Consider the following 12,796-nt stretch of genomic DNA (forward strand, 5'->3'; position numbering starts at 1 on the left):
GTTGACCGTAGATTAATGATTGGAGAAGTTTGTCGGGGGGTGCGGTCAGCAAAGAACAACATAAATAAACAAAACCATATTTATTTATTTTATGCACATTAAAATATAACTAATATTTGATTAATTACCTAACTTCAATTTTTTTTTGAGATGATACTCCTTTGGTTTAAAAAAAAAACATAAAGCTTCAATGTCCTTCCACCTTCTCTGTATCGTATCATGCCATATACTAGTAGTATTACACAATAAACTACAAATAATATTCCACATGATGTTTTGTGAACTACTATTACCTCTGTAACAAAAACAACTTATTTTATGTACCTACCGAATATTAATGCTATACCAATATTGGAAGTTACCAGTTTTGGGAGGTATCACCTATACAAGATTTTTTATGTTGCAAACTCAAGTACATAGCATATTACACAAATTGCATATTCCTTACTTAAGTTTTTTTGTCAAATATACAAGTGTACATAATATTTTATTATGAAGGACCTACTATATTTATAGAATATCTTCAGCGCCAAGTACATCTTAACGGGGGGCAGGAGTTGGATTTAGGTAGAGCCAACAGGATTAAGGACAGAAAACACTTGTGAAAACAACATGTGGGCGCCATGTGACTAAAACACTTGTCACTGGGCGTGTAGTAGCTTATCACCACGAGTTCATTCAGTGGCATTCTTGTCTCCAACAATCGAGTATCTCACAGCTCATTTCTAATATTATTTACAAATTTACAATCACAACTACGACATTTAATCAATTATATGTGTTGTTTTCATTAAACGAATTACCTTCCTTCATGAGCCGAAATAGCTCAGTTGGGAGAGCGTTAGACTGAAGATCTAAAGGTCCCTGGTTCGATCCCGGGTTTCGGCATTAATCTTTTACGATTATTTCTGAAATTGATCTTTAATTAATTTGTATTGTGGTAATGCTAAAAGTGGCCAGCTTATTATGATTATAGTTCAGTACACTATTACTTTTACTTTAACCCGAAGATATTCTACAAACTACTTCCTTTATCCGGGTAAAAAAATACTCAAAATAGTTTTTAAATAAATCTTTTAAATACAAAATACTTTTAGTAATTAGATAATTCAATGAAATACAAATTTTTTCTAGATATTTTTGATTTAAATTATTTTTCTATCTGTATCTGAAATACTTCTAATTATTTTGTTACAAAATTATTTCAAATACAAAATTCAAGATACTATTTTGTTTTTTACTGCTCGGAGTACAAGATACTATTTTGTACTTTCAATAAAAGATACAAAATAATTAATTTTGGAGTACTGTGCAATGTTTACTGTAACATAACAACTTACCATTCATGTTGGTAATCTATATGTGACCAATAGGTTATGTGGCCCTTATTCTTTTGTAGTAATACAAATAAAAACCCGTTTAGTAATAAAAAAAAATACTTGATTAGATATATAATTATTTATTAAAAATTAGGTCTCCGAAATAAAAATTTAAAAGAAAAAATTCTATATACTATTAGGTATGGGTGAACTATGTGATCTACAGTGGAAAATCTGGTCTATTTAAAGTTAAATTCACTAGAAACATTGATTTTGATGTTTTAGTTCAATTTTTAGTCTATTGAGATAGTAAAAAATTAAGGCCATGAGAATGGTCCAAATGAGACATACATACTTAACTTTTTGTACTCTCATACATAACAATGTTAAGTTCACGGTGAACATAATTCGTGAGTCGAAATTAGAAACAGGTCATCTTCATTCATGAGGAAGCGGATTAGGATAAGTAATGTTTTAAATATTAATAGACTAAACCTTAAAACAATAAAAAAAAATAAATAAAATAAATGTACTTTTTTATTGATAGGAATAAAATTTATTTTTTTCCGAGAGGTCATAGTTACAGTTTTTTTAATCAAAATTTATTAGTATCTAAAAATATAGCCAATACTCATTTAACAAAACCACGGGTTGCACATCTTTAGAGCCATACAAAGTCATCATCTTGTTGTAAAACAACAAATTTTAAATAATGTCTGTTAAAGCCTCGATCCCATTTTAAAAAGAAAATTCATTCTTTAAAAAAAATCCTGCGTTATGTTGAAACCGCAAATTTAATAATTTTTTTTAAATAAAAGCTTTTAAGACTATTACTCCTATGTGCAACTATAAGTAAGCTCACATAAAAAAAAACAAGTTTAGGTTTAACATTATACAACAATCTTTTTGGTGATTAATTAGTTTGGTTAAAATTCGAAACAAAATAAGCATAGTCAGGATAGCGGGACACAGCGCTGAAATGCGATGTGGATGATCATTTGCTATGTACTAGTAGCTGATTTACTTGGGATGCCAGGATAATCGCTGAAGGCAATTATCCAAAAATAAATTAGTTAATTGATTATAAATTGAGTCCTAAAAAACTATTATTATAATTGGATTCCTTTCCAAAGGCTGTTTGTGTGTTTACCAGTTTACCAATTAAATACCTTTATATTCATAAAATGTTCTTACCATTGATCATATAGGATAATAAAGAGTGGTATATTGGGATATATAACAGTATATAAACTATATAAAGAAACTAAGTATTTATTTACAATTTGTTATTATAATTAAAATGATTCAAATGATTCAGATAAAGGTTGCCATAAAATATAAATTATTACATGATTACTTATTAGTTAATTTATACTTATAGCTGCTGATGCCGTGGGATGTAGTGCCGTAGGTGTCTTCTGTTTCATCAGGGATGTCCAGGTTTCCTGGCCTCCGTTTGGTCGAAGCGCATCCTGCTGACTGTCCTCCTGACAGTCCTCACTCGTCTGAGCCTTCCTCTTGAGTCTGCCTCCGTCTAGCCCTTCCTGTAGAGTGTCCTGTTCTTCTCTTCTAAATTCCCTCTCTGTATTTTTCTCCCACTTCTCTTTTAGGGCGTTACCTTATTTCCAAATCTCTTCTCTGATTGGTGATCGATGTCCGAAGACTCCCGAGGCAGGCGTCCCCCTCCTCAGGGCCGAGGATGTGTAAAAAAAAAGTTAAACTGACCAGGAAGGATCTGCCTGGTTAATTTGATTCTGGTCCCTCGTCCTAACCTATTTTCTGCTTCGATACTTAAAGGTTAGCCATTCTAATTTTCTCAGGGGCCTCTGGTAATGTGACAAACTTAATAGAGATGTTTTCATATCCGGAGACTCAGTAAGAGACTCCTACCCTAACCAGGTATCGAGGACAGATAGCAAAAAACCTTAATAAACGACATATTGTTGAAATCGTGGCTGATTCCTCGATACATAGCACATTGTAGTTGATATTTTCTGATGATTATTTACCATGTAAATAATTATTAAATGCAATGAGCGTTAGATATGAAACGAATAGCGAATGACTGCTTAACTGTTTTTACACCAATAAAGAAAATTATGGTAACTCTATTAAAGGAAATATTACCTCTACGCAATTGGAGCAAACTACTAATAGTGTTTGTAATGAGCTCAAGAGGAGAAAAAAGTAAGTTAATTCTCCCCACTTTTTTATTACTATAATGAAAACTATAAATAGTTACTCGTCAAAATTGAAGAGTCTGCCAATTATAGTTGTATAATTATATATAAGGGAATTAAGATTGGCGGCTGTTTCAAAACGTTTAAACCATTTTTCATTCGGAGCTCCATATCTTTAAAATTACCAACAACACTAGAATACCAAAAAGAACATTATTTAAACTAGTTTATGTTTAATAGTTTTCGGGATATTGTTTCTTTTTAAATGATCATATCATAAAAAATCAATAGTATGTGAACTTATTGCTGGAAATCTATATTTCAGGAACCATCACACGTACAGATGTCTATTAAACTAAAGTTAGTTTAATGTGCTATAAAGTAGTTCATGAGGGTTATCTTCGTAGGAAAAGTAGTTATCATGATATTTTCCTAAATGAATAACTGCTCTGCAAAAGCATATATTTTAGTAAATTTACTAAAATGGAGCTCCGAATGAAAAATGAATTTTTATTAACATTTTGAAACAGTCGCCAGTTTTTTTTTTTCCCTCTAACTATACTTGGCAGACTCATCAACAGACTAGTTATTATACTTAGTTTTCGTTAAAGTAATCAACAATTGAGGTGAAATAACTGATTTTTTTCTCCCTGTATGCTCTTGAACCAGAGGTTATTGGACATTGTACTGCTACAATAATAACTCTATATGTGAACTGACTCTATAAACAGTTTTCGCTGGTGTATTGGATTAATTTCTTTCGTGTTGAGTCCAAATGGGTAAGTTTATCTTTCCAGTAGAGTAAAAAAAATCTATTAAATTCCTCGCTCTATTTCTTTGATAAAGAACGCTTGAATTAACTAGTAAATGAAATATTGTTAGCCCACTGCCGATAGTAGGGTTGGGCCGGCCACCTCCTGCGGCCTGATTTATAATTTTCTTTAGGTTAATATTTTACTGCTACAAAAAAATCCGAAGTCCAGTAGAGAATGTTTTTTTAGGAAATAATGCTGGAATTATCGTGGGATTTAATAGTAGGGAGTAATTATTATTGAATATTATATTCCGGAATTTCACAGAGCGTTATTGCAATAGGGTGCGATTCGTCAGCAGAAACCTGAATTCATCTATCTTCTGAGTTTCGTAATCGAAAGTAGAATAATTCTTTTAATATTTTCTTGTCGGTTCCTTGTTCTAAGTGAACCTGAATATGCATTACTTAAATATATTAAATTTTGTTTTAAAAAAAAACAAAAAGCAAAAAACCTTGATGGAAGACAAAAATATTTACTTATTCGATATACAACATTTTATACACATTTCATATATGAAAGAGTCATAAAGACTGGAGTAAATCGAATTTAATTTAAAGAAAGTTAATGTTTTGTTACTTTAGTTACTTATATAAATAATCGTTAATTACTCAATCAGTAATCAAATGTATAATGTACATATATTTTTTAAGTAAATTTGCAAAAAAAAAAAAAAAACACTTTCTCGTAATAAACCAAACTAACTACTTTATATTACTAATTCTTTTATTAATCTACATATTGGAGGTAAAAAAGTACAATTCGATTTTATATATTAAAATAGTTGACCGTATAATTTCAAATTATGGAGAAGATGGTCAGGGTTGCGGTCAAAAGAGATACAAAAATAGTTAACAACTATTTATTTTCTGACGTTTCATCCCGCGTTGTAGAGCTTCATTTGATAATTGACCTCAACTGAAACAACCCTGATGAAGCTCCACAAAATAGGGCGGAACGTCCGGAAATAAATAGTTAAATATTCTTGTTTCCCTTTTGACCTCAGCCCTGACCATCTTCTCCATAATTCCACAGATTTTAATTTCATGACCATATGTATGTATTATTCTATACATATCATTCGATTTAAAGTAAATAAGCTAAAAATGGAATACTTAAAATAAATATGGTTGTGAAAATATAGATGACATTGTGTTGATTTTCATTTGATAATAATTAAACTAATTGAAGTTGCCTTATTTTGGTAAAGTTTTACTGGAAGATTATTGGTTGACCATAAATAATTGATTGCAAGAATATGGTCCGGGTCCAGGTGAGGAGCAAAACAGTGGTTACAAATAAATAATTTTTCATATATTTTTGTAATTTTCTCAACCGCCAGGAAGACGGTCCGAGTATCTTCCCACAAAATCTTTATTTAGTATATTCTTATTTCTTCCATTCCACAAGTATTCACTTATTTACTTTAGTAGTACATATTTATGTAAATTTTATTTCAACTATTCTAACTTTTATGTTCAAAATAAGTTTTCTTTCTATTTTTTTTTTATTTGTTATTGTAATTTACCTATATAAATGCCAAACAAATTAATTAATTAATTAAAATAAATTTAAATTGTTAACACGAAAAAATTCTAATTAAAATAAAACAAAAACAGGATTGTTGTTTTTTTTAATGAAAAAATACCCAGATGTTAAAACTTGTTTTATAGAAATTAGAGGTTTCATGTTTTTTCCCCCTATAAATTTGCTTCAACAAATCACGAAATTTAGTAACTAGAAACTATATTTATTTATTTGGAACGAATAAATTAGAATTCATAGTTATGAGTTCAGTTAAAGTTTAAGTATAATTCTGAAATATGAAAAAAAAAAATCATTAAATATAATCAAACAGCCCAGCTTTAATATTGTTTATAACACGTCTTTATTGCAAAACATTGAATGATTTAAAATTTCTATTTAAATAATAGCAGGTTTTTTTTATCACAATCATATTAGCTCAAATTTATTGTTTTTTAACAGTATAATTCTACTTGTCTTTGTGTATTTCTTAACATTTTAGAATTAAATTTTATAAATTTTTGTTTTATTTCCCACTAACGATTTGAATGAAGTCTTAAGAAGAATTACCTTCTCCGACAACCTGTAACTGGGTCGAGTGCACTGGAACTACCGTACAAAGCAACCTGTTGCATACAATGCAGTTAGATCCCATTGATTAGAACTCATTCATAGTATGCCACTACTATATCCGCTCCCTTGTCTATTTTTAGTAAGTGTTGAGTACGTGCAACGTATTCATTGTTGCAGTGTACTAACACTAAAAATAAATTTTTCTTATTAATTATATATTTTAAAATGTTAAAATATGAAATCATTTAATTGTTTTTTTAGAATTTCGAGAGTAGTAGTAAAGATAATTATAATTATTTATCATAGAACCATAATTGACTATAAACCATTTGTCCTTGTTGTTGTACATTTAATTATTATTTCATAATACATACAATTCAATGGTTATATGAATTTCTTACTTATTTACTCCATTAATTATTGAATTCAATAGGATTTTGTAAAAAATATATTTACAAAAAAAAACAACCAATAAATGTAAAATATAGATGAGCTACACCTGAATTTTAATATTTTATAAAAAGCATTTTTGCCAACAAACATTCTTATCGTTCAGATATTCCTGCATCAAACCTCAGGAATATACAGTGAATTAAATTTATTTTTTAGCAATGTTATGTTTTATCTTCATAATAAAGATTTTATCTTATCTTTAAAAGCATAATATAGAAAGGAATAGTAATTCCGAGTATGCGCGAAAGTTCCTTGTTTGAAATCAGCCATTAAGAAATAATTTAAGGTGACTTTAGGGAAAGAAATAATAATTAAAGCTTGCTAACAAAATAAAAAATAACTATTTATTAATTTCCTAATATTTATACAAACACTGACCACCAAACTTTCAAGTGTGTTCGATGTTATACTTAGTTCATGTTTTGTTTAAAAAACTTATTTGAGCATTAATTGTATATTAGTGAAACTCCACTAATAGTTCCTTTATAACTGATAGTACAATAATTCAGTTGAATTTTGACGTTTCCATTCCAGAGCGTCCTATGGAGGAGTTCAGTTATAAAAGTTTCATTTATAAAATAAATTAAATTAAAAAAATTATGTTTTTTGCTTTACCTTAAGAGGCATATTTTTAAAAGATTTTTTATCTCGGTAATTTCACAAAATGTTTAGCAAATATTTACTATAAAAAAAAATAATAGAGATTCATAAGTAAGATTTTTAATTGTACTAAGAAAATTATTAATAAACAAACATGTTAGCCAAATTGTCTCTTTGGCTACTTGGACTAAACTGTTTTGCCAGTTGAGAATAGAAAAATAAATATGGCAAGATATTGTTTAATTATTTTTCTTTTTTATTAAATTTAGTTGTTTGAGAATAAAATGGACGGGAGAAGTATGAAACTTGCGTTTAATGAAAAAATAAATTGTTCTTCCCATGATTAAATGAATGGAATTTGATCAAATGTATATTAGACCACGATAAATCTAATCCTCAATTTTCCTCAAAATAAGGGAAAATCGGACAACAGTTTTAAAATATAGATATGCTAAGAAAAATACATTTGTCCAGGCGTAAGCAAAAATACTAGATGGATACCTGCTAAAGTTCCCTAAACATTTCATTAAAATCGGATTAATGATTTGATCGATCATGTCAGAATTCAAATTTGACTACAGCTAGATAGGCACTAAATAATATTTTTCATTACTGCAAGGAAGCAAAAAAAAAAAGAACAAGTTAACAAAAATGATGAATATTTTTGGAATATTATTAATTAGTAGTTTTTTGGGATTATGTAAAAATCTCTTCATGGTCATAAAAACTTATATATATATATAATGTGTGTTCTTTCTTTGATTAGTTATTTTAAATTACACTATGTAGTTGATTTTTGACGGATTCTGATGATCCGTTCACAATTTGGGCTTGCCCGTTTTTAGATTTCTTACTGGACGAAAATCCGGCCTTTAGTAACAAGTTGAATGTAAAATCATATAGACTCGACGCAACTAGCCAAAGAGTTAAAATATTATCCGATATATCTTCTAGATAAATAATACTAAATTTGATTTCATATAATTTATTACTTAGGGCTTTTCTGTTTTCGTTCGATACTTTTATAATTTAGTATGTGCTAATTCAACTGTAGATCTTTATGGATGAATATCCTTCATGTCTATACATGGATATACATCAATCTATATTGAACTCAGTTTTATCTTTAAAATATCCTGGTTCTCTCTAAACATCATCCTTACTCGTATTCGACAAAGTACTCCTTTTCCGAGTCACTTTATCTTGCAAAGGAGCAGCCAACCCCAGCGTTGAGAACTTCTTGGCTGAGTCCCATGCTCTCTTCACTATATTCGGCGAAGGATGATCTTGTTCTTCCGGCTTGTTTTTCCTGCTCGCCTCGGCAGACGCAGGTTCCTCAGCTTCCAGCTCATGATTAATATATTTCCTAACTTCTGCTGACTTTCTGTCATTAAGACTCAGTTTATTTAGAAATCTCTTAAATAAACTGTTGGTCCGTTTTCTATCTGGAATATCCACGTGATGAAGTGTAGAATCGGAGCCAGAAATCGTTTCAGTCACGCTACTAGCATGTTTAGTAGTACATTGTCCCATTTTCTATAAAAAAAATTCTATAATACTCGATGATAAATGAAACGTATTGATAAATACTATAGTATAAATACTACTTCTATTTTTATTTTTATTTTTTTAAATCGTTTATATTCATTCTTCTAGTATTATTCTGTAATTTTCGTCCCTAATGTATCTTCCTCTTTGTAGCCCTGAAGAAGGGCTGAAGTATAGGCCTAACGTCGGCAATCAATACATTTTGATTTGACTATTTTCTGTGCAAAAGTCTGCCGCCACTTCCACCATCTTTTTTTCAAAAAATTATTTTAATCGGTAAGTTAGATTTTGTATTTGTATAATTTAATATGTCTAATTTTTCTTAATAATATGAAATTTATGTGTTCTTAACGGCGCACAATTGTCAAAATCAACAATTTAGGTGGTCTGACAGTGTTTACAACAGTTCAAAAGAAGCAAGTATCGAGTATTTTTTGTTTTTCATTGTTTAAAAACAATAAAATAATTTAATATTCTCGTTTGTAAAAATGCATGTAATTCACAAAAAGGCATTATTAGCATATCTCTCTCACTCTCTCCAATCCTTGTTCCTATCTAGTCAAAAATCATTTTCCATTGAAAATAAAATGAAGTAGGAGTGACTGATTAGACCTAATAACATAACACTAACGAGTTGAATCTATTTAATTGAATATTTAGTGCATATCCACGTTTTTTATTTTGTTTATCCAAGAAGAATATGTAATAAGTGGAAAATTACCGTGGAAAAAACACTGACGGGGTAATACTCTACTGATTCAATTGATTTTGGAATAAATTATAAAATATTAAATAATATTTTCATATCAATCCTATAAGTTTTAAAGGATTGCAGAGGCCTGGCCGTATTAAAAGTCGATTTTGTTAACTTTTGGGCAGAACTAATCTGATATTATTTTAAATTTATATGATGAGAAGATGGTTGTGAGGTGCGTGAATTGCGCATTTCAGTGAATAACACAAATAAATGTTGTACCAACTTTCGGCCAGAGTTCCAAGGCTTCATCAGAGCTAAGAATAAGAAACAAGATTTTACACCGACCACAAGTCTTCTACTGCATCCTTTGCTCCACTCCCAATTGTAATTCCGCTTACATTGGTGAAACCAAAAACCTCTTAAAAGACCGCATCACACAACACAAATCTTGTTTCTCCTCACATAATCATTCTTCCTCAATACTCTCAGAACATTGTTCATCTTTAAACCATTTCTTTGATTTAGATAAAAATTCTTTACTTGCCACAGTTCGTTACCATGACGCTTATCTCTGAAAGTTTTTGTATTCAACTAGAACCTTCTGCTGTCAATTTAAAAACCGACAAACAGAACTCGTTGTTAACATATTTCCATATATTTAATTTATTGGAATAGTATTAATGTTAATTTTCCCTCCGATGTTTTATGTTATTTTGTAATTTTTAAATTATTCGTCCCATTTTTATGTTTTCTTTTTTACATTTCTTATTTTTACCGATCCAAGTAACTTGTAAATTATTCTTAAACTTCCGGTAGATTCGACACACTTTTAACTCAGAATACTTTTTTAACTCAGAATGTTACCGCATACCACTTTACCTCACTTCTTGTCCTTAGCCCTGATGAAGGCTAGAAATTATGGCTGAAATGTTGGCACTAGTTTTTCAGTGACCGCACACCCCACCATCTTCTTCTCATAAATATTATCAACAGTCATCTTCTCTATCATTATTTAAATTTTAAATATTCCCATAGTATAAATTACTGAAATAGCCAGGTCTAACTAGTAGGTCTTGCAATATTCTAATAATAATATCAAATTTATAAATAAATTATCACCATACTTAATTATTATTAACAGATATTATTGATTTAGAAAGAAAAAAAAATGTGATTATTAGAGGAGATAGATCCATAGTAGAGTTGTAATAGAATTATTTAATGGAACATTTAATGAAAGTTCATCAAATGCATGGATTATGAAAGGTCGAAAATGGATTATAAATGTCGAGAACATTGAATGCATCTCTGATAGCTCTTTTAATTTTCTGATTTTTGCGTTAAACCTTGTCTAAGATTTTTTTAAAGATTCAAACAATTTTATGGACCAAGAAATTAGAAATATCGTCATAGGTTTCTATGGAATTTTACCAGCATTGGATATGAAGTCCAACTACCTTCGTGGAAGGAAACCTTGGAGCTGGATGGTGAGTTTCCCTGTCGAAATTTCATAACCTTTGGAATGGACAGATAAATGTACATGAGAGAAATTTATTGTCAAATTAAGTTAATATGAATCATCGTTAATAAATAACATGTAAACATACCTCAGGTTCTATGTTTTTTTCACTAGGCTTAGTGACCTTCTTCGATGTGGAAGCTAGATCTAGGCAAAAAACATGTTAATAACCCACATGAGATATTCTTATGGACTAGTAGGCGAAATAGTTCCTTAATCCTCCGGATTTTAGTGACTATATACAGAAGAGAATTCGTAAATGGAATTCCATGAATTATTCAGTTGGAATTCATTTTCTTTTACCAATATTTAATTTAAAAACTATACTAATAATTTTAAAATAAATATTTGCTTTGGTTTTAATATTTAATAATTATAATTTTAAAATTAACATTTTTTCTTTAAATGTGTTTTTTATTTCATCCAAAAAACAAAACAAATCATCTTAGGTTATTTGCTCGTTGACTACCTCATGGGTGACCATTTTATTTTAATTAATCGATACAAAAAATGTTCTTAAATTTGTAATAATTATAAATAATGATTTTTTAAATCTGGTTTGTCCTCGCACTGGACTTCCCTCGCGCTGTCAGTTGTAGTATTTTTGTTGGAATGTTACATACTAGTTGTAAATCAATAATTATTAAACAAAAAAGTTCAATTTTGGAGCTTATATCCAGCAATCATTAAGGTGTATGACTTACAAAATGTGTAATGACATTTGGATTATTGAGATTTCAATATCTTTAAATAAATTCATAAAATACATAAGCTGATAATTTAATATACCTTGATGAGTTCTTTCTGATAATTGTGATTTTTCAGACTTATTATCATCATCATCATCTGGAATTGCATCTGATTCATTTTCTGGATCATGTAACAAAGAAAATGTCACCTATCAAAAAGGAAAAAAGACACATAACTATAATATACAATGAGTTTAATATTTTATATTTATTAGTATTTTATCACAAAACTTTGAGCCCACACGTAACACTAATACAGAAATATAATTAAAGGTAATTTTGTCATTTAACCGTTTTCAATGTTTTAGAACAATAGAATGTTCATTTAATTGTTAAGAAGTTTCGTACGAATATTAAATATTCAACAATAAAAATTTATATGCGTAAGGATATTGAAAAATATAACTGTGTGTATATAGGGTGTTCAAGGTTCCATTAACACCGCCATTTTTTTTTTCTTGAGTTTTTGAATGAAGCTTATTAAGTCATAGTATCGGTGTGATTGATACGAAGTGTATTAAAGTGAAGGTATGATTTAAAAATAAAATTCCTATAGAGTAGAATAGGGGAATGAGGAGAGGGAGAGACTTATCTAAAGGTTGCCAAACTTTTATAATCAGAGTGGGAGGATCGAATTTTCATCCCGTGGGACCGACACGAAATAATAATAATCCGCCTCTGCCGGAATCGAATTGGCGCCAAATATTATTAAATAGCTAATAGTATGATAAGCTGTGAAAAAGATGTTTTTGATATGATAGTTTCGTTTTTTCACTGGCATTTAAAAGTACCATTGCCCGAAAATCCATATTTTATAAATAA

At 29.4% G+C, this 12,796-nt stretch overlaps 1 protein-coding gene and 1 non-coding gene across 2 annotated transcripts in view; one reads left to right on the forward strand and one right to left on the reverse strand.

Moving 5' to 3' along the window:
* Nucleotides 1-815: 815 nt before the first annotated feature.
* On the forward strand, nucleotides 816-888 carry TRNAF-GAA (transfer RNA phenylalanine (anticodon GAA)). The gene has a single exon. It is a non-coding gene; the product is annotated as a tRNA-Phe (tRNA).
* Nucleotides 889-8,430: 7,542 nt separating this feature from the next.
* The window catches only part of LOC106691129 (reticulocyte-binding protein homolog 2b), a 54,667-nt gene continuing 50,301 nt past the window's right edge, over nucleotides 8,431-12,796 (reverse strand). The window contains exons 10-13 of the mRNA XM_014436796.2: nucleotides 12,015-12,123; nucleotides 11,314-11,372; nucleotides 11,138-11,221; nucleotides 8,431-8,997 (exon numbers count right to left, since the gene is read on the reverse strand). Of these exons, the coding sequence (XP_014292282.2) occupies nucleotides 8,608-8,997; nucleotides 11,138-11,221; nucleotides 11,314-11,372; nucleotides 12,015-12,123 (642 nt within the window). The 3' untranslated portion in view covers nucleotides 8,431-8,607. The remainder of the gene's footprint in view (nucleotides 8,998-11,137; nucleotides 11,222-11,313; nucleotides 11,373-12,014; nucleotides 12,124-12,796) is intronic.

The sequence above is a fragment of the Halyomorpha halys genome, unplaced genomic scaffold, assembly GCF_000696795.3.
Source record: "Halyomorpha halys isolate HHAL.00 unplaced genomic scaffold, Hhal_1.1 Scaffold2095.1, whole genome shotgun sequence".
NCBI lineage: Eukaryota > Metazoa > Arthropoda > Insecta > Hemiptera > Pentatomidae > Halyomorpha > Halyomorpha halys.